At 37.4% G+C, this 25903-nt stretch overlaps 1 protein-coding gene across 2 annotated transcripts; it reads left to right on the forward strand.

Annotated features, from left to right (window-relative positions):
- Positions 1-575: 575 nt before the first annotated feature.
- LOC143736990 (mitogen-activated protein kinase kinase kinase kinase 2-like) lies at positions 576-24176 on the forward strand. 2 transcript variants are annotated; one of them, XM_077227855.1, is made up of 33 exons: positions 576-649; positions 762-935; positions 4299-4356; positions 4819-4909; positions 5225-5289; positions 5613-5668; positions 5762-5809; positions 9538-9580; positions 9817-9889; positions 11062-11193; positions 11291-11353; positions 11457-11538; positions 12441-12548; positions 13012-13090; positions 14122-14180; positions 14289-14335; positions 14429-14467; positions 15025-15058; positions 15152-15311; positions 15394-15563; positions 16444-16485; positions 17683-17767; positions 17863-17942; positions 18044-18104; positions 21272-21395; positions 21482-21540; positions 21698-21801; positions 22753-22924; positions 23062-23130; positions 23226-23312; positions 23412-23482; positions 23611-23666; positions 23765-24176. In XM_077227855.1, the coding sequence occupies exons 2-33, from the start codon at positions 843-845 to the stop codon at positions 23850-23852; spliced, it is 2598 nt and encodes an 865-aa protein (XP_077083970.1). In that variant the 5' UTR covers positions 576-649; positions 762-842; the 3' UTR covers positions 23853-24176. The 2 variants fall into 2 exon arrangements, with proteins under 2 accessions (XP_077083970.1, XP_077083969.1); XM_077227854.1 differs by having other exon boundaries at positions 597-663.
- The last annotated feature ends 1727 nt before the right edge of the window (positions 24177-25903 follow it).

Below are 25903 nucleotides of genomic sequence, written 5' to 3' on the forward strand. Positions count from 1 at the left end.
CACATGCGCAAGCGCAGCGAACAGTATCGCGTCTAGTGATGGGTGAAGCCCGCTCAAGTCCACGAATCGGTTCTTTTGAATAGTTCATTTCAATGAGCCGGTTGAAAAAGCCATTTCTTTTAAAAGCGGTTATTTTCCGTCATTATGAGATCCCTGACTTGCTACCCTGCTCAAAACCTTTTAAATTTAGTCGTACAGGCATGTAGCCTAATTTATCTTTGCCGCATCGTTTACTTTTCGTGTTTGTAATTCCACAGTTTGTTACTACTGCCATGATTCAGTTTATCAAATCATAAAAGTATAACCTATATTTTCATTAAACAGTAGCCTAGTAACATTCATTTACATATTCTTTATTGAAAATGTTTAAAAAAAAATTTTAATCAAAAAATGCAAAGCTATTTATTCAAACTAAATCGTAGACTATGGCTTCGTGTTGATAATGGTTCTCGCCTCGGTGCAAATGGGATAATGTTCCGAAAAAAACGAGAACTGCTCGGCCTCGGACCTATTCAGTCCAATTCGTTAATAAATTGTTCAATCCGTTTTTGCGAATCGACTCATCTAAAAGATCCGACTCCAAAGAACGGATTTCTACTCTACGGATGCGCGAGTGTGAGAAGGACAGGCAGAAAGATTACAAGGCGAAGTCAGTGATTACTGGTAGACTGGATGTGAACATTAATATTTGCCATTGCATTAATTAAATCTATAGCCTACAGTTTATCATTGACATTCTTTTTCACCACTTTTGATGACAGCGCACCAGGATGAGATGAGTTTACTGCACATCAAACTGTGACAGCTGTCATGAATAAGTGAAACATAAAAAATCTGCTGGCATGAATACTATAGGAGTTTCATTTTTGGATCCCTTGGATGATTATGAGATTATTCATCAGATCGGTAGCGGCACCTATGGAGATGTTTTTAAGGTGAGAATGAAGCTGTTTTTTTTAGGTGACCATTTGGAAATTGCACGAAGTGTTTTAAGCTTTAATCTAACGTCTACGTTTTAATCCAAGCTTCACTGTAAAGACTTGAAAACACAAACACTTTCCCTTTTGGGTTACTAGCACAAATCTACCAAAAAGGATTGTAGTCTATTACCATTCTTTGGACATGGTATTAATACTGTGTTTTTAGACATATTTTATGTGGTTATTCAGCATCATGTTAAATGTCAACACAAGGTACCATGATGTCTCGTTTTACCACGGTACTGCCTCAGCACGTTTTTGTAAGGGGAATCGTGCTGATGTTGACATATTTACTTGTTGTTAATGCCCTTGTTTATGCTGAATATTCCAAGGAACCCGAGCCATGATATAACTTGACTGACTGGACTGTTTAGTTTTCTAAAGTGATAGTACTCACATCATGTGTGCAAAGACACACTATCCATCCAAACACATTAAACACTAATAGATGCACACCGACATAAGGTTGCATATTGGTCCCAATACTATTTATTTTTATTAGCGTATGTCTAAATGTCTTTGTTAGGGCATCTAGGTCATTCTTTTCAACAAAATATGTTATAACTTCAGTCAGTCTGTCTTCAGTGATTATCCTACATGCAAAGCAGCCCTTTCCAAACAGAAAAGCATTGTTAAAAAGCTTACTATAAAGTAGTTTGTGATTTTAAGGATAGCATATGGTTGGCTCAGAAATTTGACTCGACTTAAAATAGATCTTACGCACAACCTTAACATTTATGGAATGTTACAAATCTTGACCTTAAAACCAAGACTCTCGCAGGTGTGGTAGTGTTATTCTCCAAGAAGTTTGTAAAGTGCAAACGTGTGTTTTCTGTCTCTTTTATAGGCCTATATGTTTGCTGAAGTAATGTGGAGATTGTGTCACTCTTGCAATCCCTAACACAGTCCACTTTATCATAATTCAGTGGGTGAGCCAACGACCCTTACAATGCCCATCACACAATGCACAAAGAATCCTTTCTAGTGTCCTCCAGCTCTCTCAACTTTGAGTCAGAAAGTTCTCAAGATCTAAAAATATTTCATGGTGAGGATTTCCAGCTGCTATCGAACAAAACAGTATGTTTTGCAATTGATGGACTTGTCAGGTCTGACTATGCCAACATAAAAAATAACAAGCTTTGGGGATTTTTGGCCAAGGTGTTGGCAGATACCGAAGCTGAGCCATTGTTCTTGGTTTGTGGCTGCGTTATTTCAGGTTGTACAGCTAAACCATTAAGAGAATGTTGCACTGTCGCTTTAGTTATGACAGGAAGCCCGCTGGCATGCCAGGAAAAACAACAGGAAGGCAGCTCAGTGAAGTTCCAGGATTTGTCCAGAAATGCCCGATTTGTTATGTTTATGAGTAGCTCAAAGCAAAAATGGAGGTTCATTTTCCTGGTTAACCTTTTTTTTAATGGTTTATATACACAATATTATGCCCCTTTTCAAAGTCTTGATTTTGTTTTTGGGGTCTACTTGAATAGATTTACATGCTTGAATGTCCAAAAACACCTTATTTTTCACGTTTATTGCAGCACCTCTCTTCCCAGTCTGTCAGTATCGCTCTGTTTAGTTCCTTTCTCTATGAAGCTCCTCCTTCTGAAAAGCACAATGTGCTCTGATTAGTTGGATGGATCAGTGTGTTGTGATTGGTCAACCTCTTTGAGCATGTTTCAGAAATGTCACGCCCCTTAACCGCTAGTTTCAACACTCCTAATGCAACTCAACCCAGGCCTTTTTTTTGTTTGTTTGCGTAAGCCTTTGGTGGGAATTATTTAAATGAGAAATTTTGTGATGTGTTCGTTCCCGGAAGAAAGCTCAAGACTCCAAACGAGGCATTTCAGGGAGTTTAGAAAGTGCACTGATAGTGAGAATAACTCCCTTTCTGGAGTGACTTTGTGCTTTGTAACTTTGCAGACCTTTTTCATGCTAAAACAGCAACATTAATTTAATTATTTAGTGCAAAACACACAAAAGAAAGTTGAAAATGTAAAAAAAAAAAAAAAAAAGCATAATAGCAAACCTTTAAATAAACCTCTCTGTATGTATAACACACATTTAATATGCATGGGTTTCCCCATTCCAAAGCTAAAAGAATTTGATGAATCTTTGGCAAGTGGTGATAGTATTTTTATAGTAACTTGATAGAATCTAGACCGTATGATACTGCACTCATAAGAGTGATTAACTGATGATTCAGTATCGTACGAAGAACATCAGGTCTTGGCAATGGCTACAGAACAAGGTTACAGTGAAGGACACAGCAGGACACATTGACACTAGGATATTTGTCATTAAGATCCCTGCCAGGAGAGCTGGATCTGTTCCTGGATATCTACAGCATCCCAAACATTTCACCAAAGTAAACATGGCCTTAAAGTCATTTTTGTTCACCTCTGTGTTGCATTTTCTCAGTCACAATGTAAAATGTTTATTTGATAACCAGAACCAAAAGATATAATAATATAAACACTGCAGTGATTTTAATATGGCTAGAATACGTTTTTAAACCTAAAACCCTGAACTATAGTACAATCACTATAGCTCATTGTCTCCATATGATGAAAAACAATAATGTTCTAATTCCTTATAAATAAACTGATTTTCATTAATAATAATTATCACAATAAATCAATTCTTCTTCAGGTAATAGTTAATTTTATTGCAACTGTAAGTGAAATTATAGATATACTCTACCAATAGCATTAAAAATATTAAAGGTGAGAATGTTACAAAGATTTCAATGTCAAATAAAGGCTGTTCTCTTGAACTTTACATTCATTAAAGAATCCTGAAAAATGGATCATGGTTTCCACAAAAAAATATTAAGAATTTTCAACATTGATAATAATAAGAAATATTTCTTGAGCAGCAAATCAACATATTAGAATGCTTTCTGAAGGATCATGTGACACTGAAGTAATGATGCTGAATATTCAGCTTTGCATCACAGAGATAAATTACATTTTAAAATATATCACAATAGAAAACAGTTGTTTTAAATTGCAATAATATTTCACAATATTACTGCTTTTACTGTTTATTTTGATCAAATAAATGCAGCCTTGGTGAGAAAAATAGATCTCTTTCATAAACATAAAAAACAATCTTACCGACCCCAAACATTTGAATGGAAGTGTATGGACTTAATATAAAATTAACATAAAATGTGTCCATATACATATGTACATATAATGTTGAAATGGCTCTTCTGATTTCACAGTCAAAATGATCCATTTTATAAGTAATATTTTTGTAAAAGACAAAGTACAATCTGACTTTCCTGTTCATCGTGTAATATTATGCATTTTCTTTCAGGCTAGAAACATTAGGAGCTCAGAAATGGCTGCTATCAAAATTGTTAAACTGGATCCAGGTGTGTGAGTAGTTTTAATGTTATACACATTTGGATAGGTTTGCATAGACACTTTTCATATATAAGTGGTGTACTGTAGAGAACATACATACAGACAACATTTAGAGGCTTGTGCTGTTTCTAACAAATCCTTCAGAATTATAGAGGCTTTTATTGGATCGATTCCTTGTATGAAGGATTTATATTATAATGAGCGTTATATTTACACATAATTATAGTTCTCAAAAGCCTCTCTCTCTGTCAAGACACTTACAAGTAAAACTATTTTAAAAGTGACTGGGCTCACATGAAGTAGTAATGATTGATTATATTTTAAGTTATTTTTACACTGCTCTCTAGAATATCTGTTCCTGCTTTGTCAATCACTGAATTCTGGAGTAAAATACTTGGAATATTTTGTTTTATGTACATGTATTATGGACAAGTACTTGTTCAGTATACACTCTTTCTCTCGTTCTTCAGGGGATGACATCACCTCCATCCAGCAGGAGATAACAATGATGAAGGAATGCAAACATAAGAACATTGTGGCCTATTATGGGACTTACCACAGGTACAGTAATGTTTGTGCATTGCCTGGTATTTCTCCAGTAGTTGTCAGGGCATAGAAAGGTGCATGTTTTATATGAGTTACACAATCATATACGAAGCACAAATCACCAAATAGGTTTTGTAAATAGCTGCCGACACGTGTCAGCACATGCTCTAGATGACTTGTGCATTCCTGAATTATATTTCATAGGCATGCATTCCTACTCACAAGCTTTCATTATGTTTATGAGATTCTTGTCATGTCTGTAAGTTATGGGTGTGTGCATATGTATTCTATTGAAAATAACTTTGAACTGAACTGCTCATTTTTTTTCAGGAATACTAAATTGTGGATTTGCATGGAATACTGTGGCGGCGGATCGTTGCAGGATATTTACCAAGGTATACCCTGAATAAAATTAGGCCTGGTTTCACAGACAGGGCTTACTAGGCCTAAGTTCAGTAGTCACTTTTTTTTAAACATGCCTTAGAAAAAAAAAACATTACTGTTCTGAATATTGAGACTAAATAATGGCACTGACATATTGCTTTTAGTTAAAACTGCTCAAACATGCATTTTAGTCTGGGTGGGCATAAGCCTTGTCTGTGAAACTGCATGAGTATCTTATGCAAACATTTAAAACTATTTATAATGATGGGGAACTGTTATTATTATTAATATGCCTTTAACCACTGCGAGAGTTAATATAATATGCCCTCTGCAGTAACTGGACCTTTAAAGGAAAAACAGATTGCTTACATCTGCAGGGAAACACTCCAGGTAAGGCTAATTCATCATTTAAAAATATCTTTCAATCTTTCTCAATGACACATCCCTTCGTTTTGAGAAGACTTCTGTTCTTGTCTTTCTCAGGGGTTGAATCATCTCCATGAGACAGGCAAAATACACAGAGACATTAAGGTGAATGAGGCATTTCAATGACACAATGTACAATACTGGTTAAAGGTTTGGGGTTTTTCATGTTTTTGATATAATCTCTTATGCTTACCAAGGCTGCATTTATTGGATCAAAAATATTAAAGTATATATTACAGTAAAAATATATATGTTTTTAAATGTAATTTATTCCTGTGATGCAAAGCTGAATTTTCAGCATCATTACTCTTCAGTGTCACATGATCCTTCAGAAATCAGTCTAATATGCTGATTTGCTGCTCAATATATAGTCAAGTCAAGTCAAGTCACCTTTATTTATATAGTGCTTTTTACAATACAGATTGTATCAAAGCAGCTTCACAGTGATAACATGAAAATAATATAACAGAGTTTGTTTCTAAAAGAAAATTGAGTCAACGTCCACCTTAAGCAAGGCAGATCAATAATATTATTGAATATTAAATGTCCCCAACTAAGCAAGCCAAAAGCCAAGGCAACAGTGGCAAGGAACCAAAACTCCATCAGGTGACAGAATGGAGAAAAAAACCTTGGGAGAAACCAGACTCAGTCGGAGGGCCAGTTCTCCTCTGGCCAACGAAGGAACAGTGCATGATTTATGATTCGGGCAGCATTACAAGGCAGATTGGATCGGAACATTTAGAATATTTATCCATTTCCATCTTTTGGAAGTCCAAGTAATCACGCCGGTGTTGAGACGAGTTGTTGAGGATCAGTGCCGTCCACCATAGAGGGTCCATATCGCCGGTGTTGAGTCGTCTCTTCACAGGCTTTGTGATTGGGGTATCTGAAGTCTCCGTGAAAGGCTGGATACAAACTGGAGCTGACGATTGCCGTTTTTCTCAGAGATAACAGCAGAAAAGCAAAAAGGGAAAATAATTAGCGTAGCTGCTGTTCATAATGATTTCCATAACACGGGCGTAAATGATAAAAAACATGAAGACAGTGATTCTTGCGTCCCACAGTCACCCCCCTCCGTCCCCCACTCAACTCAGCCCTGCTTACTGACCTCTACATCCCTCCTGCTGCTGAGACCCAACCACAATCTCACAATCTCTCCACAGCCCAACCATACGCGCCGACCCGTTTGACTAAGGCTGTCGAGCCCCACTGTCGTCGTTAAAGCAGGTTCAGTGGCAACGGTTCCGTATGGCATACCACCTACCGCAAAACACAATATCTACCCAACCACCCGTCATTCACGCAATATACACAGGAACGTAATGACTGTAAATACTATGCAACCTATACAAATAACCTACAGACTCTTCAAGTTTTATAATATTAAATGCATTTGATCTGATTCAGCAGTGGTATAAAAGGTAAGCATTATGTAAATGCTTGGCTAAAGAGATGCGTCTTTAATCTAGTTTTAAACTGGGACAGCGAGTCAGAGCCTCGAACAATATCAGGAAGGCTATTCCAGAGTTTTGGAGCTAAATGTGAGAACGCCCTCCCTCCTTTAGGGCGTTCTTAGATATCCTAGGAATGACCAGAAGCCTCGAATTTAGTGATCTTAAAGAACGCGATGGATTGTAGGGCGATAGAAGGTCCATTAAATACACAGGAGCTAAACCATTTAGGGCTTTATAGGTCAGTAATAGTACTTTGTAATTGATACGGAATTTGATAGATAACCAGTGTAGAGATGATAAAATTGGTGTTATATGATCATATTTTCTTGACCTAGTAAGAACTCTAGCAGCTGCATTTTGCACTAACTGTAGCTTGTTTATTGAGGATGCAGGACAGCCAGCTAATATAGCATTACAATAATCTAGTCTCGAGGTCATGAATGCATGAACTAACTTTTCTGCATCAGAAACAGATAGCATGTTACGTAGCTTTGTAATGTTTCTAAGGTGGAAAAAGGCTGTTCTTGTAACATATGAAATATGATTTTCAAAAGACAAGTTGCGGTCTAGTATAACACCTAGGTCTTTTACTGTAGTGGATAAAGTAACAGGACATCCTTCTATATTAAAGTTGTATTGTAAGTGAGTTTGTGGGTAGTTTTTTGGACCAATAAGTAATACCTCCGTTTTATCTGAATTTAGTTGCAGTAAATTACGCGTCATCCAGCATTTTATATCTTTGAGACACTCTGTCAAATTTGATAAGTTAGGTTTTTCATCTGGCCGTGATGAAATATATAATTGAGTGTCATCAGCATAACAGTGGAAATTAATTCCATGTTTTCTTATAATATTACCAAGTGGGAGCATATATATTGAGAATAGCAGAGGGCTCAACACCGATCCTTGCGGCGCTCCATAGTCTACTGACGTTATCTTTGATTTTTCCCCATTTAAACAGACAAAATGATAACGGTCTGATAACTACGATCTAAACCAGCTTAATGCCTGTCCCTGAACACCAGTGTAGTTTTGTAGTCGATCCAGGAGTATTTTATGATCGATAGTGTCGAACGCAGCACTAAGATCGAGTAGAACTAGTATTGAGATACAGCCTTGGTCAGAAGCTAAAAGTAAATCATTTGTAATTTTAACTAGCGCAGTTTCTGTGCTATGATGCGGTCTGAATCCTGACTGGAATTTTTCATATATCTCATTTTCTTGCAAGAAAGAGCACAATTGAGCGGACACAATTTTTTCTAGTATTTTAGACATAAATGGAAGATTTGAGATGGGTCTGTAATTTGCTAAGTTATTTGGGTCTAATTGCGGTTTCTTAATGAGAGGTTTTATTACTGCCAGCTTGAATATTCTTGGAACATGACCTAAAGATAAAGACGAGTTAATAATATTGAGAAGAGGCTCTTCCACTACAGGTAACACTTCTTTCAGTAGTTTAGTGGGTATTGGATCTAATAAACATGTTGTTGGTTTCGATGCAATGATAAGTTTATTTAGCTCTTCCTGTCCTATAGTTGTAAAGCGGTGTAGTTGTTCCAGAGGGGCGATAATTGAGGCTGAATCATAAGACACCATAAAAGAGTGTACATTTACAATTGTGTTACGGATGCTTTCTATTTTCTCATTAAAGTAGTTCATAAAATCATTACTACTATACTGTAACGGAATATTTTGCTCTGGTGATGTCTGTATATTTGTTAGTCTAGCCACGGTGTTAAATAAAAACCTTGGATTATTTTGGTTATTTTCTAATAGTTTGTGGAGATGCTCAGCCCTGGCTGCTTTTAGAGCCTTTTTATAACGTGACATACTGTCTTTCCACGCGATTCTAAAGACCTCTAAATTAGTTTGTTTCCATTTACGCTCTAAGTTACGAGTTTCTCTCTTGATAACATGCGTAGCACTGTTGTACCAAGGTGCTTTAGTTTTCTCTCTAACCTTTTTTGATCTAATTGGTGCAACAATATCTAATGTACTAGATAAAATGGTGCTCAAACTGCTAGTCATTTCCTCTAGTTCATCTGTTTGTTTGGGTTCACTGAGCAGCTGAGATAGATCAGGTAAGCTATTTGAGAATCTATCTATAGTGGTTGGAATAATAATGTCCTATTATTATTATCAATGTTGACAATATTATTAATGCTTAATATTTTTTCAGGATTCTTTGATGAATAGGAAGTTCGAAGGAACATTTATTTGAAATAGAATTGTAAAAAAATGTAAAGTACAATGTATCCTCGCTGAATAAAAGTACTAATTTCTGTACAAAAAAAATCGCTCTGACCTCAAACTTTTGAGCAGTTGTGTTGGTGATTTCAAAATAGTTAAATAAAAATATGAATCTCTCTTCTGATTTAGGGAGCTAACATTCTTCTCACTGATCGAGGAGATGTCAAATTGGGTAAGTGATTTAATGTGTTGTTGAACCCTAAAGTACACAGTGCACATTTTAGATTATTGTATCAGTCTCTCTCTCTCTCTCTCTCTCTCTCTCTCTCTCTCTCTCTCTCTCTCTCTCTCTCTCTCTCTCTCTCTCTCTCTCTCTCTCTCTCTCTCTCTCTCTCTCTCTCTCTCTCTCTCTCTCTCTCTCTCTCTCTCTCTCTCTCTCTCTCTCTCTCTCTCTCTCTCTCTCTCTAGCTGATTTTGGGGTTGCAGCTGAGATCAGTGCCTCTGTTGCCAAGAGGAAGTCCTTCATAGGAACTCCCTACTGGTGAGCCGTCTGAGAAGAGAGCCTGGAGAATTACACTGTCTGAATGTTCTTGTTTTAAAGCAATTAGCATGCTATCTCTTATGAATGCTATTGTAGGAATAGTTTGCCCACCCTTGTGTTCTTTCAAACTGTATTAGTTTCTTTCTTCCATGGTACAGAAAAGGATAAATGTTGAGTTATGTACTGACCAGGTCCATTCACCAAAAGCATTGTATGCCTTCATATGCACCAATGATCTTTATGATCATCTTAGGTTATGGGAAATGGATTCCAGCCTGTGTAAATGATGACAGAATTTTTGAGTGAACTATACCTTTAAATGGATTTCTTTAGTCCAAAAATTCGGCAGTAGATACAGAATATCTACACTGCAGTTCAAGAGTTTTGGGTCAGTGACATTTAACAAGAAATGTTTTAGGTACTTCTGGATGTTGATAAGTAACAGTAAAGACATGTATAATGCTCTATTTTAAAAAATAAAACATATTTCAAGCTTTCTATTCAAGTTATTCAACAAAGAATCCAGAAAAGAAGTATTCTGTTTTTCACAAAAGTATTAAGCCGTTTTCGACATTAACGATAATAGTCCTGAATTAATAGTTACTTCAACATGAACTCATGATTAGTGAAGATATGAGCTGATCATGAACCAATGAAAAGCGATCCTTAACTGACAGGAGTCATAATGATTCATGCATGAATCAACAGCAGCCTTAAACATGTTAGTACATGTTAGTACCATGCCAATCTCTAGGTATGGTGAGATGATGTGGGGATATTTTAATTCCAAAGGCCAAGGGAACTTTATCAGGATGCATAGTATCATGGATCTAACTGGCCTTTAAAAATAAAATTCTGCTGCCTCTATGGGAATTTAACATAGGGGTGTCCTGACTTATGCACCCTGTATTTTAAGGAAGAACATTTATTTATTTACAATACATTACTCATTCACAAAGAAAATTGGTGTTCTTAAAGGTTGGATTATTCCTCATTTTTTTAATTAAGGCATTAAGATCAATTTTTATTCAACTTTTTAGTCAACTTTAGCATGGGTGTATTCACTGTAGATGACTGAATAAATTCACCCCTTTACTCTGTAAATGACCCTGAAATTCAGTCAGACTGCAGGATGTGATGTATCTAATGGAAATGTTTCTTTATTTTGTTAGGATGGCCCCTGAGGTGGCTGCAGTGGAAAAGAAGGGCGGATATAACCATCTGTGTGATATCTGGGCAGTGGGCATCACTGGCATAGAGTTGGCAGAGCTACAGCCACCTATGTTTGACCTTCATCCCATGCGGTCAGAATGACGCATCTAAATCATTTACCAGAACAGAAAATACTCTGGAAAGACGAAGTAGTTTTGAACTGAGGTTTTATTTTTTTTACTGTTGTAGAGCTCTGATGTTGATGTCTAAGAGCAGCTTCCAGCCTCCCAAACTAAAAGACAAGAGCAAATGGTGAGATTCAAAACCTCACAGAAAGAAAAGTAAAAGAAAAGTGCGTTGTTTACTGTGAGGAGCTGACATGATTTGTGAGAGGTTTGTGCCCATGTCTTTGCAGGTCTGCAGGTTTTCATAGTTTTGTGAAGATGTGTTTGATCAAAAGTCCTCGCAAGAGGCCGACAGCAGAAACTCTTCTCCAGGTGACAGAATAATCAAACTTAATATTTGTGTTTGCAATGCTGCTGAATATCATGTACACAACAACTTCCCTCATGTGATCAGAAGACGGGTTGTGACTGTGTTTTTAAAAAAAATGTTTTTGAATGAAGTCTCTTATGCTCACCGGGACTTCATTTATTTGATCAAAATACATTAAAAATAGTAATATCGGGAAATATTATTTCAATTTAAAATAACTGTTTTCTATTTTAGCATATTTTAAAATGAAATTTTTTCCTTTGATGCAAAGCTGATTTTCAGCATCATCACTCCAGTCTTCATTGTCATATACTTCAACAAAAATAAACAATACAAAAACAGAAAAGGAACTACCAGCACATTTTCTGTTAACTTTACGGCCATTTCCTTTGAACACAATACAATGTAATGCATAGTTCAAATTGTGGGGAAAATACCTAATTTCTTCATGTTGACAGACAGTAGCTATTCTTATTATTGTCAATGTTGAAATCAGTTGTGCTGCAGTTAATATTTTTGTGGAAACCGTGATCAATTTTTTTCTGGATTCTTGCAATGTTGCCAGATATCAGTAGAAAGACAACTGGTCATAAAATAAGCAACCCCAGATTTGAAAAATCAATATAAAGCCATTAATAATTTAATATTAAATATTTAAATATTATGATATCACTATTTATATAACATCAATATTTATAATTGAAATGATTTGAGTCTTTACTTTTTATTAATCCAGTTAAAATTGATAGTGAGCAGAGCTTAGATATAACACATCTAAGAATATAAGCTATGATAAAATGTGGATCGGTATCGACCATTCAAGAAAAATCCTAATCGTACAATTAGTTCTATTAAATTTAGTATTTCTAGAAAAGTTGATTATTGTTGCTTTCTCTCTCCCCAGCACCCGTTTGCTACACAGTTACTGACCAGAAAATTGATGATTGAGCTACTGGACATGGCAAATAACCCAGACCTCCATCATCCTTCCAGTCCTGAGGAGAATGAAGAGGTGAGAGGCGTCCTCTGGCTCAGAAATTAAACTATGCTTATATGCTCCTTATGCATAATTAGGCCTATGGTAATTCGGACAAGACATAAACACAGAATCGTTCTGAAACTTTGTTTATGGCAGTTAATTGCATCATTAAGCAAGACAGAATTTCCTGAAAAGCCTTCTTGAACTTTTAAGCCTTACTTAAAATTCGAATTATTTTTTCGTTGCTAAGATAAATAAAGGTTAAATAATGAACATAAAGAGAAGCATATACTACAGGATTATTGGGAAACTTTGCCCTAAGTCGTCAAGTGTTTTTTCTTTTTCTTATTCAAAAATGCATGTCAGAGTTCAGTTTGTCAAAGTGTACAAATATTTGTAGCAGCAATATTTGTGTGTGTGTGTGTGTGTGTGTGTGTGTGTGTGTGTGTGTGTGTGTGTGTGTGTGTGTGTGTGTGTGTGTGTGTGTGTGTTAAAGGCAAATGACACAGCCCCGGATAAAATCCATTCTAAAGGGAAACATATGCCAGTGGAGAGGAGTTTATCTGAAGAACAGTGTAAGTTCTAAACACATCTATCTATCCATCCATCCATCCATCCATCCATCCATCCAAATTGTTATCATTAAATTGTATTTTGTAATATACTATATACTGTTATACTTTACATTATCTTCAGTGATTACATCAGATTCAATGGGGTTCTATATAGAACCCTAGGGTTCTTGACTTAACTTTAAAGAAACCTTTATGCCGAAAATAGAAGGACAATGTCTTAACTGTATAATAATTGAATGTTAAATGGGTTATTTAATTTTTTCCTACTGATAAAGCATGTACATTTCTGAAATTAAATCATTAAAATTGTAAATAAATCAAATACTTAAAATGATCCCATGATGGGAACCCCTAAAAGGAAGCAATCATACATTGTCTGTAGGAATGGAGTAATCAACCAATTTCTATTTTCTTTAATGTTTAATGTGTTTTATGATTGTCATGTTTTTATCACTTCATTTTCTGAAGCTCACTGCCACATGTCTATTTTCATTGCAGCGTGTCCATGATTAGCAAGTTGAATGTATGGATGTGTCGCTGCTTTAACAAGGCTGCTATTGAGCATAGCTTCAGTGATGTCAATAGGCACACAACTCATAGAGCTGGTACTGTTTAGCACACGTCTATGGCATGTCCTTCTCCATCCCCCTCACACACCCACTCGTGTGAACTGGATCCAGTGGTCACATTCAAGGCGGAGCAGAGAGTGCGATGCGTGTGTGTGTGTGTGTGTGTGTGTTATCGTTTGGCAAGTCGATGCCATGATTACTGAGAATCTATTGTCACACATCTTGACTGTAAGATTACAGCATCCACAAGCAGACAAACCAGACAGACTGAGTTTCCATCCACCTATTTTTATGCACATTTTCTGATATTGCATAAAAAAAATGCTGAGTGGAAACGCCAAGCCTTCGTGAGCATAAGAGACTCCTTTCAAAACATTAAAAGTCTTACGGACCCTAAACTTTTCAAAAGTAGTAAAAATATGTAAATTATGTATTTAAGTGAGTAATGTTTGTTTGTTTCAGTCGACCAGGTGAAGTTTACCCCTCCCAGGAGGAAAGAGACTGAACCCTATCCTGACCTGGTCAGTTTTATTTTTCTCACATAGACACAAACCACACACTTCGTAGAGTATTCTGTGTCATAATTCATGGTCATCGCACAGAAAAAAAATGAAGTATGTTTATATTAGGGATCATGTGATGATTGGAGCATATCTGGAGATGAACCAGAGTCACCGTAAGTGTTGATTGATTGAAACTGACTTATAATTGCATTATGGTTTTACATGTTTTTTATAACCTTTCATTTGAACTGTATTCATTGCTGCAGGGGTCTTTTGGAAAGTGTAGAGGAAGAGTTACAGCAGAGGTGAGACACGCTTTTGTTCTGGCGCCATCTTGTGGAGACGTAAAGAAAAATACACTGTTGCTACCTGCTATTTTCATGAATTGATTATTAGATTTTTGTTACCAGATATCATGTCTATAGTTTAAGTATAATGTTTTCTGTTTTCCCTTTAATAGCAGTTATTATCATTTGGGTAACACTTTACAATTAAGTCCAATTTTTATGCATTAACTAAGAACTAACAATAAGCAATATATTTTCACAGCATTTATTAACCTTTGTTAATGTTAGTTAATAAAAGTGTTCAGGTTACTTAACAGTGCAATAACTAATGTTATAATAAATAATAAATGTATTGGTATATGTTGAGATCAACATTAACTAAGAAAAATAAATTAAACCATATTGTAAAGTGTAATTTTAGTTGTATTTTTTATCTTTTATTATATATTCTCTTTGGTTTCTATTATGTTAGTACATGTTTTTTCAACATTCACAATATTAAACTGGAGCTGACATGCACAATTTGCACTGTGTGTGTATACTGTATGTATGTGACAAAGATCTTTCTCTTTCAGGAGTTTGACAGTAAAAAGACTCTCGTCGTTGGAGGTATGGAATTTGAGAAACTGCATGTGACAATGATTAATTTATAATTCTATGAAAATGTATGTAAAGATGTAAATGGTTTCTGATGTTGCACAGTGGAGTAAGAGGAAAAGTGGACTGTTCAGCCCACCGCCCGTCTCTGCTACGACATCACTTCCTCCCATGAGCTCTTTAGACTCTGATCTGGAGGACAAGGACCTCACACTGCGACCTAGTGCTACTCTATGCCCTGAAAATGTATTAAGTCCAAAACCAGGTATTACCATCCACACATATATAAGATACTTGGAGAAATTCACCATCAGTTTTAAAAGATTTCTCTCTTTGTGTTTCGTCAGTGCTGTTGAGGTGTTCGGCTAGTCAAGATGTGCGGCAGTGGTGCAGTGACCCTTGTGTTCCTGACAGTAAAGATACACAGGAACAAAAGAGGACTCTTACAAGGACTCTCAGCAGAGACACAGCTCTCTCCCCGGAGTGGAGCACCATGAGGAAGAAAACCGAGGACTCTGTGAGTTGTAAAATGTTGAATGTTACAAATAACATACTTACACTAATGTGTGCATATATGCTTATATTTTATTATATGTCTTAGCTACATTCATTTTCTTATTTATCATTTATCAATCACAATGTCGGACATGAAGAACTGATTTCACATAAGTCTTTTATCTCAACTAGGGCCATATTTACTAACAGTTTGCGGCAATGCAAATGCCTTTGGCCTAAAAACTGCTATCAGATTTTACTAGAAACACAGTGAGAAATTTGCAATGAAAATGCGTACAGTGGACACAGATATTTTGCATATGCATTTGTTGGACATTCCCTGTCAGAGTGCTAAATTTATAGGGAAAGAGTATATTTAAATAAATCACCCTAAATCAACGTGATTTAATGAGGTTTGCAGTTGCCAGTTTAGTGTTATTTGCGCCATTATTTACTTTTCCCCAAAAAAGCACGCCTTAACCGATTGAATTTTCACATTCCTAGTAGATCACCTGCAGAACTTTCCACTCCCATTGGGGCTTTCAACAGATTGTGGCCGCACACACATTTGCCCTGATATATTCTAGTATTACATATTTAATAGCTCTAAATATATCAACATTCAATTAGTCATTGGACCTACATTGGTCGACCACTATTAAGTCGTTTTTTTTATTAATTTAATGGTTGAAACATGAATATATTAAATATTTGGATGTTAATAAATCATATCTAGCACATTATTGTGTTAATGTAATGCTAGATGTTTTAGCACCATGGACAAAGCTCGAAAACACATTGTGTATGTTTTTATTTTTTGTTCAGTCACTAAAAATATTACTGACAGACTAAAAGTGATCATTCAGAAGCTGTTCCTTGTTATTTTAACCTTTAATTCATAGAGAGCCGATTCTCACGGACTTCCTCCCACTCCCCAAGTCTATGTAAGTTTAACCCCCTAATCACACCATTTAAATGTGTTAAACCTGGCTGTTGCTAAATTTCAGTGTGACAAAACACACAATAATACACAATTAATGACTAGTTTGTCATTAATGCATTTCCAGGCCTGGTATGTATGAACCTAAGATTGTATCTTAAAGCTACAATATGTATTTTTTTCGCCGCTAGGGGTCGCTACGCTCTTACAATAACAAAGGCGTAGGTTGATGATGCATAAGCGGAATTATGGATCTTGTCGTCATGCCGAAGGATCAAATAATGTTTGAGTGAATATGATGTTTTTAACATGACTGTGGTATTAAAGCAGGGCGCGATTGCTAATGAGAGACAGATATCAGCGCCACACGCAAGTCTCGTGGATATAAAGGAATAAGGACATTTCATTCTACTGAACTACCCGCAAGTGCTGAATTAATAATCTCACAGGTCAGATTATTAGACAAATTAAACTTGTGAGGTAACGCAGCGCTGTTTCACTTGGTCTACACTATCACTCTAAACTGAACTTGAGTGTGTTGAAAGTTATAATGTTAATCTGTGTTAGTTTGTCTGTATGAGACTAGCAGTAAGCTAGATCAACATTAGAATAACATACTGATCATATTCTAACATTTTATCATGTTGAGCTATATAACATTGATTAGTTTTGTGTACATTTGCTCACCTGTCTAATAAAGTACATGCCAGAGTGGCGTCTCTGTAAAGTCGAAGTTTGTCACGGACGTGGAGCTCTCGGTATCTCGAAAACGCCACGCTGATATTGATCCTCGTTTTAGTTCTCCGTTTGTCCCAAAGTCTGCTTGCCATGGTTCATTATGTTTGAACGAAACAACAACAACAGCGCGAGCGTGCCGCTAGATGTAACGCAGTTGTCCACGTCTGTCGCCATGGTTACTATGGCAGTATGAGCGGAAACCAGGGATAACGCGGATATTACGTCATTGACAGGCGACAAGTGAACAGGGACGAGACATTATTTAAAATTGGAATTCCTCTGAAATTAAAAATCTTTGGGAACTTTTTGGATGTTGTAAGTACACAATTGCAGGAAATATATCAAACTGTGCAAGTGATTTTTGGATATTTTATTACAAAAATCATACATATTGTAGCTTTAAAGAAAAAATTACACATTCACGTCTGATTTACGAAAAATTGAAACACTTCATTTTGCATAGATGGGGGCCTGTTTTAGCAAAGTCTTTAATGGATGTCCACTGAAAATTCACTGTGCAGAGACATGGGTTTTGCCTAAAACCAGAGGTAAATATTTCTGTCTATTCTACTACTTCAATAAAAATATAGGTTGGAAAGCTTTTCAGTGTCAGTAATATAGTGTCTCCATCATTTTCTCATAGATCAGTATTTGATTCTGGGGGCAGAGGAGGGTGTCTACATCCTTAACTTGAATGAGCTGCATGAAGACACCTTAGAAAAGGTACTGCTGTGTATGACAACACCATGATTTAGTGTTTGACCCAAAAGAAATATCTAGTTTGTAATGGTTAATATGTTTTTACCTCCTGATTTCTACTGCAGTTGCTTCCACAGAGATGTACATGGCTTTATGTCATGAACAATGTCTTAATGTCCATCTCTGGTACGTATCATTTTTATAATTACATGGTTGAGGTTTATGAAGTTGTGATGTGATACCAGTAACAGCCATCCAGTATTAGAAATTACAAACTGTGTTCATATTGCGTTTCTAAAATAAAAATAAATATATATATATATATATATATATATATATATATATATATATATATATAAAAGAATTTTCATTTGCTTTGTCACTTATTTTTTTTAGCCAAATATGTTAAAACCATATTGCCATTATTTTACTTTTAAAAGTAATGCATTACAATATCGCCTTACTCCCTAAAAAAGTAACTAATTGAGTTACTTTTTAAAGAAGTAATGCGTTACGTTAGTTTTTTGTTCAGGCGCATTGTTAGCACAAGCGCAACTGGCTTTTAAAGGGACTCACTAGAGAGCCTATCCTCTTCGAGTACTATTGAACGAGCCAATGTAATTGGCGTGTGTGATTCGCGGCGCGGGTATAAATACGGAAGTGGATGCACGCACTAGTTGCTTTTCGCTGAGGAGCCGAGAGTAACCCGGGGTCAGCGGTGGTCCAGCTGTAGTGGCAAGGGGACCATACGCAACCAGGACGTTCCCTTTCAGTCGATAATGTCAGACGTAGTCGATGGTCGACTGAATTGGGAAAACCTTTGAAAACGCCACTAACACTGCCACCTTCCAGTGCCTAAACCAAAGCCTCCTGATGCCCCCGCAAATTTAAGGCGGGGAAGGACAGGGCTTAGGCCAGGGAAGTCACTGCTGTTCCTACAGGACCACTGGGAAAGCGTTCCCCGTACATTAGACGCACTCAACGACTAGGTTCCACTTCTAAAGGCGTAAGCACGCTACCCATTTCTAGGGGGTGCTCGCAGAAGTGATGGTAACTATCACATGTACCTGTGATAGCCACCTGAACCTCCGCGTTCAGATGTAAGACCGCCCAGAATCTCCAGGGGAAGAATGCGGGTGCCATCGTGCCCCGTCCCTGAAAGAGTTTTCAGGGGAAGTCAGGAAGGCTGTCGATGGGAACCAGGTCTAGTTGGGCCAATAAGGGGCAACTATGAAGACCTGTTCCTCTCCTGACTTGGCACGTAGGTGCAAGCGACGGGCGCAAAAAGACAGGAGCATTGCTCAACACAACATGTGAAGATCACTGGGCTTCAGGAGCATTTTCTGCTCAGCACTTGAGTGTGATAAGTTCACTGAGCTTCAGGAGCATTCCTGCTCAACACCTGAGTGTAATAAACTCACTGAGCTTCAGGAGCATTTCTGCTCAACCTTTGAGTGCGAAGAACTTCACTGAGCACCAGGAGCATTTCTGCTCAGCACTGCGTGTGATGAATTCACTGAGCTACAGGAGCATTTCTGCTCAACACCTGAGTGTGATGAACTCACTGAGCTACAGGAGCATTGCTGCTCAACACCTGAGTCCGATGAACTTCACTGAGTTTCAGGAGCATTTCTGCTCAACATGAAGTTTGATGAATTCACTGACTTGAGCAGGCGCAAGGCGACCATGAGTCGCAGTCGCTTTTAGAAGGCTCACTGGGGTTAAACGCATTTCTGCGGGCCCCTGGGGCAGCTGAGAGCCAGTGTTTGTCCAAGGGTAGTCTGCTCGGTTTGTACAAACACTGGCAGGAAGACGAGACCGGAGGGGCAACTGAGCGGCCCCGGAATGGTCATGACCCAGCTGGACCCAGGGGATGGAGTCTCCACTTGCCCTGGCTATAACTGTCGTGAGGCTCGATGGCGGCACGATTGAGTAGAGCGGGAAGAGTGGAACAAAGCGTCCTCAGAAGCTTCTGACTCCAAGGAGGAGGTGACGGGTGAGTTGTGACATGTAAGGGAAGCTTGCGCAACGGTCGCAATGTCTAACAACTCGAGGCACGAATGCCCGTGTAGTCGAGGGTCGCCCAGGCCCCCGTTAAAACACGCCCTTTGTACATGGCCCCTCTGTTGAAGAGGGTTTGGCAGCAGACCGGGATGAACTATAGTCACACAGGGTGAGCTGCTCTGCCACGGTCACCTCGGGACTCGATCATGAAGCTAGCGCTGAAGCTATCACATATGGAGGAAGCAAATGGCTGCAACTACCATATACCCCAGGAGCCTCTGAAAGTTCTTTCAGTGGGACCCTTTCTCACTTCAAACACCAGCTGAACACATTCTCATTGGAGAGACGTGTTAGACCGAGTCCATCTCCAAAACTGAAAAAGAGATACTCAGCCCGTGGGCGAGATTACTCTCTTCCAGTTGACCTGAAGACCCAACGGGCTCTGGAGCACTCGAAGGGAAGGACACTGTATTGATACTCCACCCTTACACGCAACCCACAGGATGTCCTGCGGTGCGGAAGGTAGAGATCTGTTTTTAAGCACATGTCTTTCAGGTCGGAGCTGCAGACCAATCTTGGGCCAAGATGGTCACGACCCACCACCTAGTAGCACGAAGAACGAGTTTACAACTGGCCGGCTGGAGGAGCGGCTATATCAAATCCTTCGCCAGCAGGATAAGATAAGCACGCACAATTCAGGAGCACTGCTCAACACTCGGTGTGATGAATATCACTGAATTTTCAGGAGCACGTCTGCTCAACACCTAATGTGATGACTATCACTGACTTGAGGAAATGACACTCTGATTGGTTTATTGCATGTTACGCCCAAAACACAACCTTTACTCATTAAGAGAATAGGGAAGACCCTTTTAAACCATGCGCCGCGCGCTGACCATTTTTCCCATCATTAAACTTGGAAAAGTGGATTTGGACATCCACTAAGTGCTCTTGAGTCGTGCGCTTCAGACCATTCGCTTAGATGGTTAAAATAGGGCCCCATAAGTGCAAAGATTAAACCTCAGGCTGGAGGAAATGCAAATTCACACCTGTACAGTAGAGGGCCCAGCTCAAACGAAAGTTACTTGAAAAAAATATTTTAAATCTGATCATGTAACTCGTGTTACTGGTCATGGTTTACCTTTAGCCCTGAAATAAATGACATTAAACATCCACTCGACTAAAGACTGAAGACAACATTTTAATAGAAATGTTTGTTTTAAAAGTTTATTCGTGGTTTAAGTGTATAGTTACATGAAATTGAGAAAAACTCTAAAAGGTAATGGATGCCTCCGTAGTCTTTAAACTTCTATTCTATTCAGTTCTATTCTATTCTATTCTATTGTTAGGTAAGTCCTCTCAACTCTACTCTCATCGACTGACGGCTCTGTTTGAGCAGCGAGGGCACTTGCAGAGGAAACAGGGTCACTTGTCCCTCGGCACCAACCGGTTCACAGAACGGATCATCCACAGGTCACATAAACCGAAGACTGACATCTTTAGTTTAATGATTCAGCTTATACGTTGTTTATTTGGAACTCAAATGTATCTTTTCACAGGAAGTTTGCTGTGTCAGTGAAGATCCCAGACACTAAAGGCTGTCGAAAGTGCAGTGTGGGTGAGAGACATTTTCCGACTCACACTGGATCAATATTTGTTCATTAAATACTGATGCATTTGCTGACCTCCTGTAATTGGCTGAGATGGAAAAAACCTGAATGATGATGAGGACAGATCATGAATCTCAAATGCACTTCTTGATTTTTCTTCCATAGCTCGTAACCCATACACAGACAGCACGTTCTTATGCGCTGCCGTTCCCTCTGGACTTGTTCTGCTGTTGTGGTATGAACCGCTGCAGAAGTTCATGCACCTGAAGGTAATAATCTTAACCCTACAAAGCTGTATCACATTTGATACACTAATATCTAAGGCCTCTAAATTATCAACATCAAAACTTTGCAAAACCAGTTGTACACAAACTTCCACATGCCTTCTGTCTTCTGATGAATAGTTTATATTTTAGCAAGTAAAAGCCCTTTTAGTGTAATTCTAAAACTGTCCAATTTCAGATCCTGTTACTTCTGTCTTTTTGCTGTGGAGTATTTACAGATTTTTATGTAAGAATACATTTTAAATTGTTAGTAATAGTTCAAGGTGAGCACCAAAGTGATTCAACTTTTCTGTAATTTCTGACATCATTTTTAGAAAAAATATGGTAAAATTTGAGTATCAAATATGACACATCAACTTTTATTTGTACATCTCTCAGTCATCATTGTATTGCATTGCTTTATATGTATTGCCTCCATTTAAAACTACAGAGAAAACTAAGTTCAAAACTATTCAAATATCATCTTACTATGACATTTTTGGGAGATAAAGTGACAATGTGATTTTATGTTATCTGCTATATTGTTATAAAGATGTCATTGATTTAGATTACAAGCAAACTGAATTAAATCTTACTTTAATTCATAAAAATATAAGCATCTGCATCAAATAGCATATTTTTGGTATGTTTGGGCCTCTAAATTAAACGGGTGTTTTTTCCTCTTTTTTCCTCTAAATAAAATACTCAACAACTGAACAAACTCTTTTTTTGATTCTTTAAGGTTTAATAAACGGTTCCATTTTGCATTTCAGGCTTTAATAGATTTACTTGCATATACAATTTAACATTAACTTGGTTATGTTGAAGTCGAATTTACAGTTATGATATAGTAAAACAATACGAAATAAACATGTAACTTCTTGTTTATTTGTGTAACTTCTGATAGTCATTCTCCCATTGCATTCTCCTTTCTTCTAATTTTTTTTCTCATTGTAGCACATTGCCGTGCCCCTGCCAGACACATTGCCCATCTTTGAGCTGCTGGTGTTAATGTCAGATGAGCTTCCTCAGCTCTGTGTGGGCGTCCAGGAAAGCCCCGAACAGCAAAATGAGTGCCAGCTAAAGTTTGACATTATCCATCTAAATGGCATGCCAAACCCTCAGCCAGGTTAGTGAGTGACTGCTGGTTTTGCATGAAATCAGCCAAGAAAATATGAAAAAACATGCATATTTTGTACGGGCCTACTATGTCTTTTTTTGTGTGTTGACAAGTGTGTTAATGTGTGATCTTTGTGTCTTCCTTAGACAGTGATACAATAAAAGCTGTACAAGTGACACAGTTGGACAGAGACACAGTTTTAATTGCACTGGAAAGTATGTTTGATTTATATGTGAATAAACTATTAAAGCATACACTGATACTTAAATGATTGGAATTGCTGAAATGAAATCTTGCTGTCATCTTCTAGAAACAGTGAAGATTGTCAATATGCAGGGTGTTCCCAGCAAGGAGTTAGTATCCGATCTGGATTTTGACTTCTCTATCGAGACTTTAGGTACAAACCTGACATCTGAAAATACACTATTTGTTCACAATGAAATTTTACAATTTTATAAACAAATGGCATAAGTTTTAATGTGTTATTTTTCAACAGTTTGTTTAGAAGAAAGTGTTTTAGCTTTCTGGAAACATGGGCTTAAAGGACGGAGTCTGCACAACTGCGAGGTAAAGTGTTATGATGCGTTGTGTATCAATACAATCTCGTCACAATTTGCGAATTTTAATAGTTTATACATTTACTATGGACTAAAGATAGTCAGAGAATTAAAAGCCATCATCATGTGTCATCTTAGATAACACAGGAAATCACAGACGAAAGCCGAGTGTTCAAGGTTTTAGGCACGCACAGGTATTGACTATAGTTTTTCCTTTTAACTTGAATAAACATCTGATTTTTTTCGTGTGGGTGCCTTTGCTTACATATTTTTCTCAAATCTTGGTTTACAGAGACATCGTTTTACAAAGCACTCCGACGGAAAACCCTTCAGCCACTAACAATTTATACATTTTGACCGGTCACGAGAGCAGCTACTGAGGAAAGCTGCTGGACAGAACCTGTAAATAACATGCATCACAAAAATATGTGAAAATGCATGGTAATACAGAGACTTTAAGAACCGTGCACCTGCCTTGTGTGTGTGTTAGAATGCGGTCCTTCAGTCGATCTCACTGGTACAGATTGTGAAGATACAGAAAGAAATACCTTGGTTTGTTTGTCTGTCTACATGTGTTTTTGTCATTGTTGTCCATGAACTCTGAAATTACCTGAATTAAACAACTGTATTTAAATTAAAAAGATCATGTGATCATTTTGTGATGGAAGGATTGTGATAACTACTAATAAACTGATAAAGTGAAACCACACTGTATATGTTGATTCATCTGAGTATTGTTTGGTCTGTATACCATTTAAAGCGACAATTTTTTCGCCGCTAGGGGTCGCTAACTTCTTACAATAACAAAGGCGTAGGTTTATGACGCATAAGCGGAATTATGGAACTTGTTGTCATGGCAAAGGAGCAAATAATGTTTATGGATGAGTGAATACATTGATGTTTTTAACATGACTGTGGAATGAAGCAGGGTGCGATTGCTAATGAGAGACAGATATCAGCGCCACACGCGAGTCTCGCGGATATAAAGGAATAAGGACATTTCATTCTACCGAAGTTTGTCACGGATGTGGAGCTCTCGGTATTTCGAAAACGCCACGCTTATATTGATTCTCGTTTTAGTTCTCCTTTTGTCCCAAAGTCTGCTTGCCATGGTCCATAATGTTTGAACAAAACAACAACAGTGCGAGCGTGCCGCTAGATGTAACGCAGTTGTCCACGTCTGTCGCCCTGGTTACTATGGCAGTACTACGAGCGGAAACCAGGGATGACGCGGATATTACGTCATTGACAGGCGACAAGTGAACAGGGACGAGCCATTTTTTAAAATTGGAATTTCTCTGAAATTAAAAATCTTTGGGAACTTTTGGGATATTGTAAGTACACAACTGCAGGAAATATATCAAACTGTGCAAGTGATTTTTTGGATATTTTAGCTTTAATGCTATTGTGACATTTTAATTCAAATGTTTTAATCCTTGTTACTTTAAATACATTTCAGGGAGAATTTTTTTTTTGTTTTTTTTTTTTGTTGAACTAACCCTTTAACTTGGAAAGATGAATTCAAGTTCAGTTTTTTTCCCACAAACTCATTGGTTACTTGAATTGTCTACTAAAAATGTTTACACTAAACTGTTCAATCCACATGGATTAGTTTTAGGATCTCTTTATGAACTTTTTAAAGCGTCAAAGTGGTATAGTAGTTGCGTAGCAGTCAATGGAGGGACAGAAAGCTCTCAGATTTTATGAAAAAGATCTTTATTTGTGTTCAGAAGATGAATGAAAGTCTTACGGGTTTGGAACGACATAAGGGTGAGTAAATGATGACAGACTTTTCATTTTTGGGTGAACTATGCCTTTTAATGCTCTGTATTGTTGGTTATTGTATTTATAATTAGCTGGATCCATCCTCAAGAGGGAGCTAAAGATAAAAGAAAATGTAACCAATTGTTTTATAGCATAAAGACAAATTTTATAATAATTATCAGGGGGGTCTGTGAAAATATTTTAATAATTTTTAGATTTGTTATTTTATTCAACTTTATTCATAGTTTTTTTTTAATGTACTCTTTTGATTGAGTTTATTTTAGATTTTTATTAATTTTACAGAACATAACTACATGCAGGACAATCAATTAATTCATTTTAAAGAAAAAAATACCTAATTTCTCTAGTCTCATCTAGTGATTTATTTATTTATTTCCAGAAGGTTACAGGTTTGCTCCACAGTCACATGTGTAATATGAGGTTGCCTCAAACACCCACTCATGCACACTTGAATATGCAATGGTCTCCTGCATTCGTACTTTTCCGATGAGTTAACACTGTGGTTGTTAAAACACTTCAGAGGCAGTCATACCTACGATTTAAGAATTGCGCTTGCACTTTTACTCACATGTGCACACAGGATGTATGTCCGTCCTGCTGTGACCTGTTTTTTTATGATTACTATATATGGTGCTGATGTGGTTGG

The sequence above is a fragment of the Siphateles boraxobius genome, unplaced genomic scaffold (assembly GCF_051911475.1).
Source record: "Siphateles boraxobius isolate OS27281-9 unplaced genomic scaffold, OSU_SipBor_1 130, whole genome shotgun sequence".
Lineage (NCBI taxonomy): Eukaryota > Metazoa > Chordata > Actinopteri > Cypriniformes > Leuciscidae > Siphateles > Siphateles boraxobius.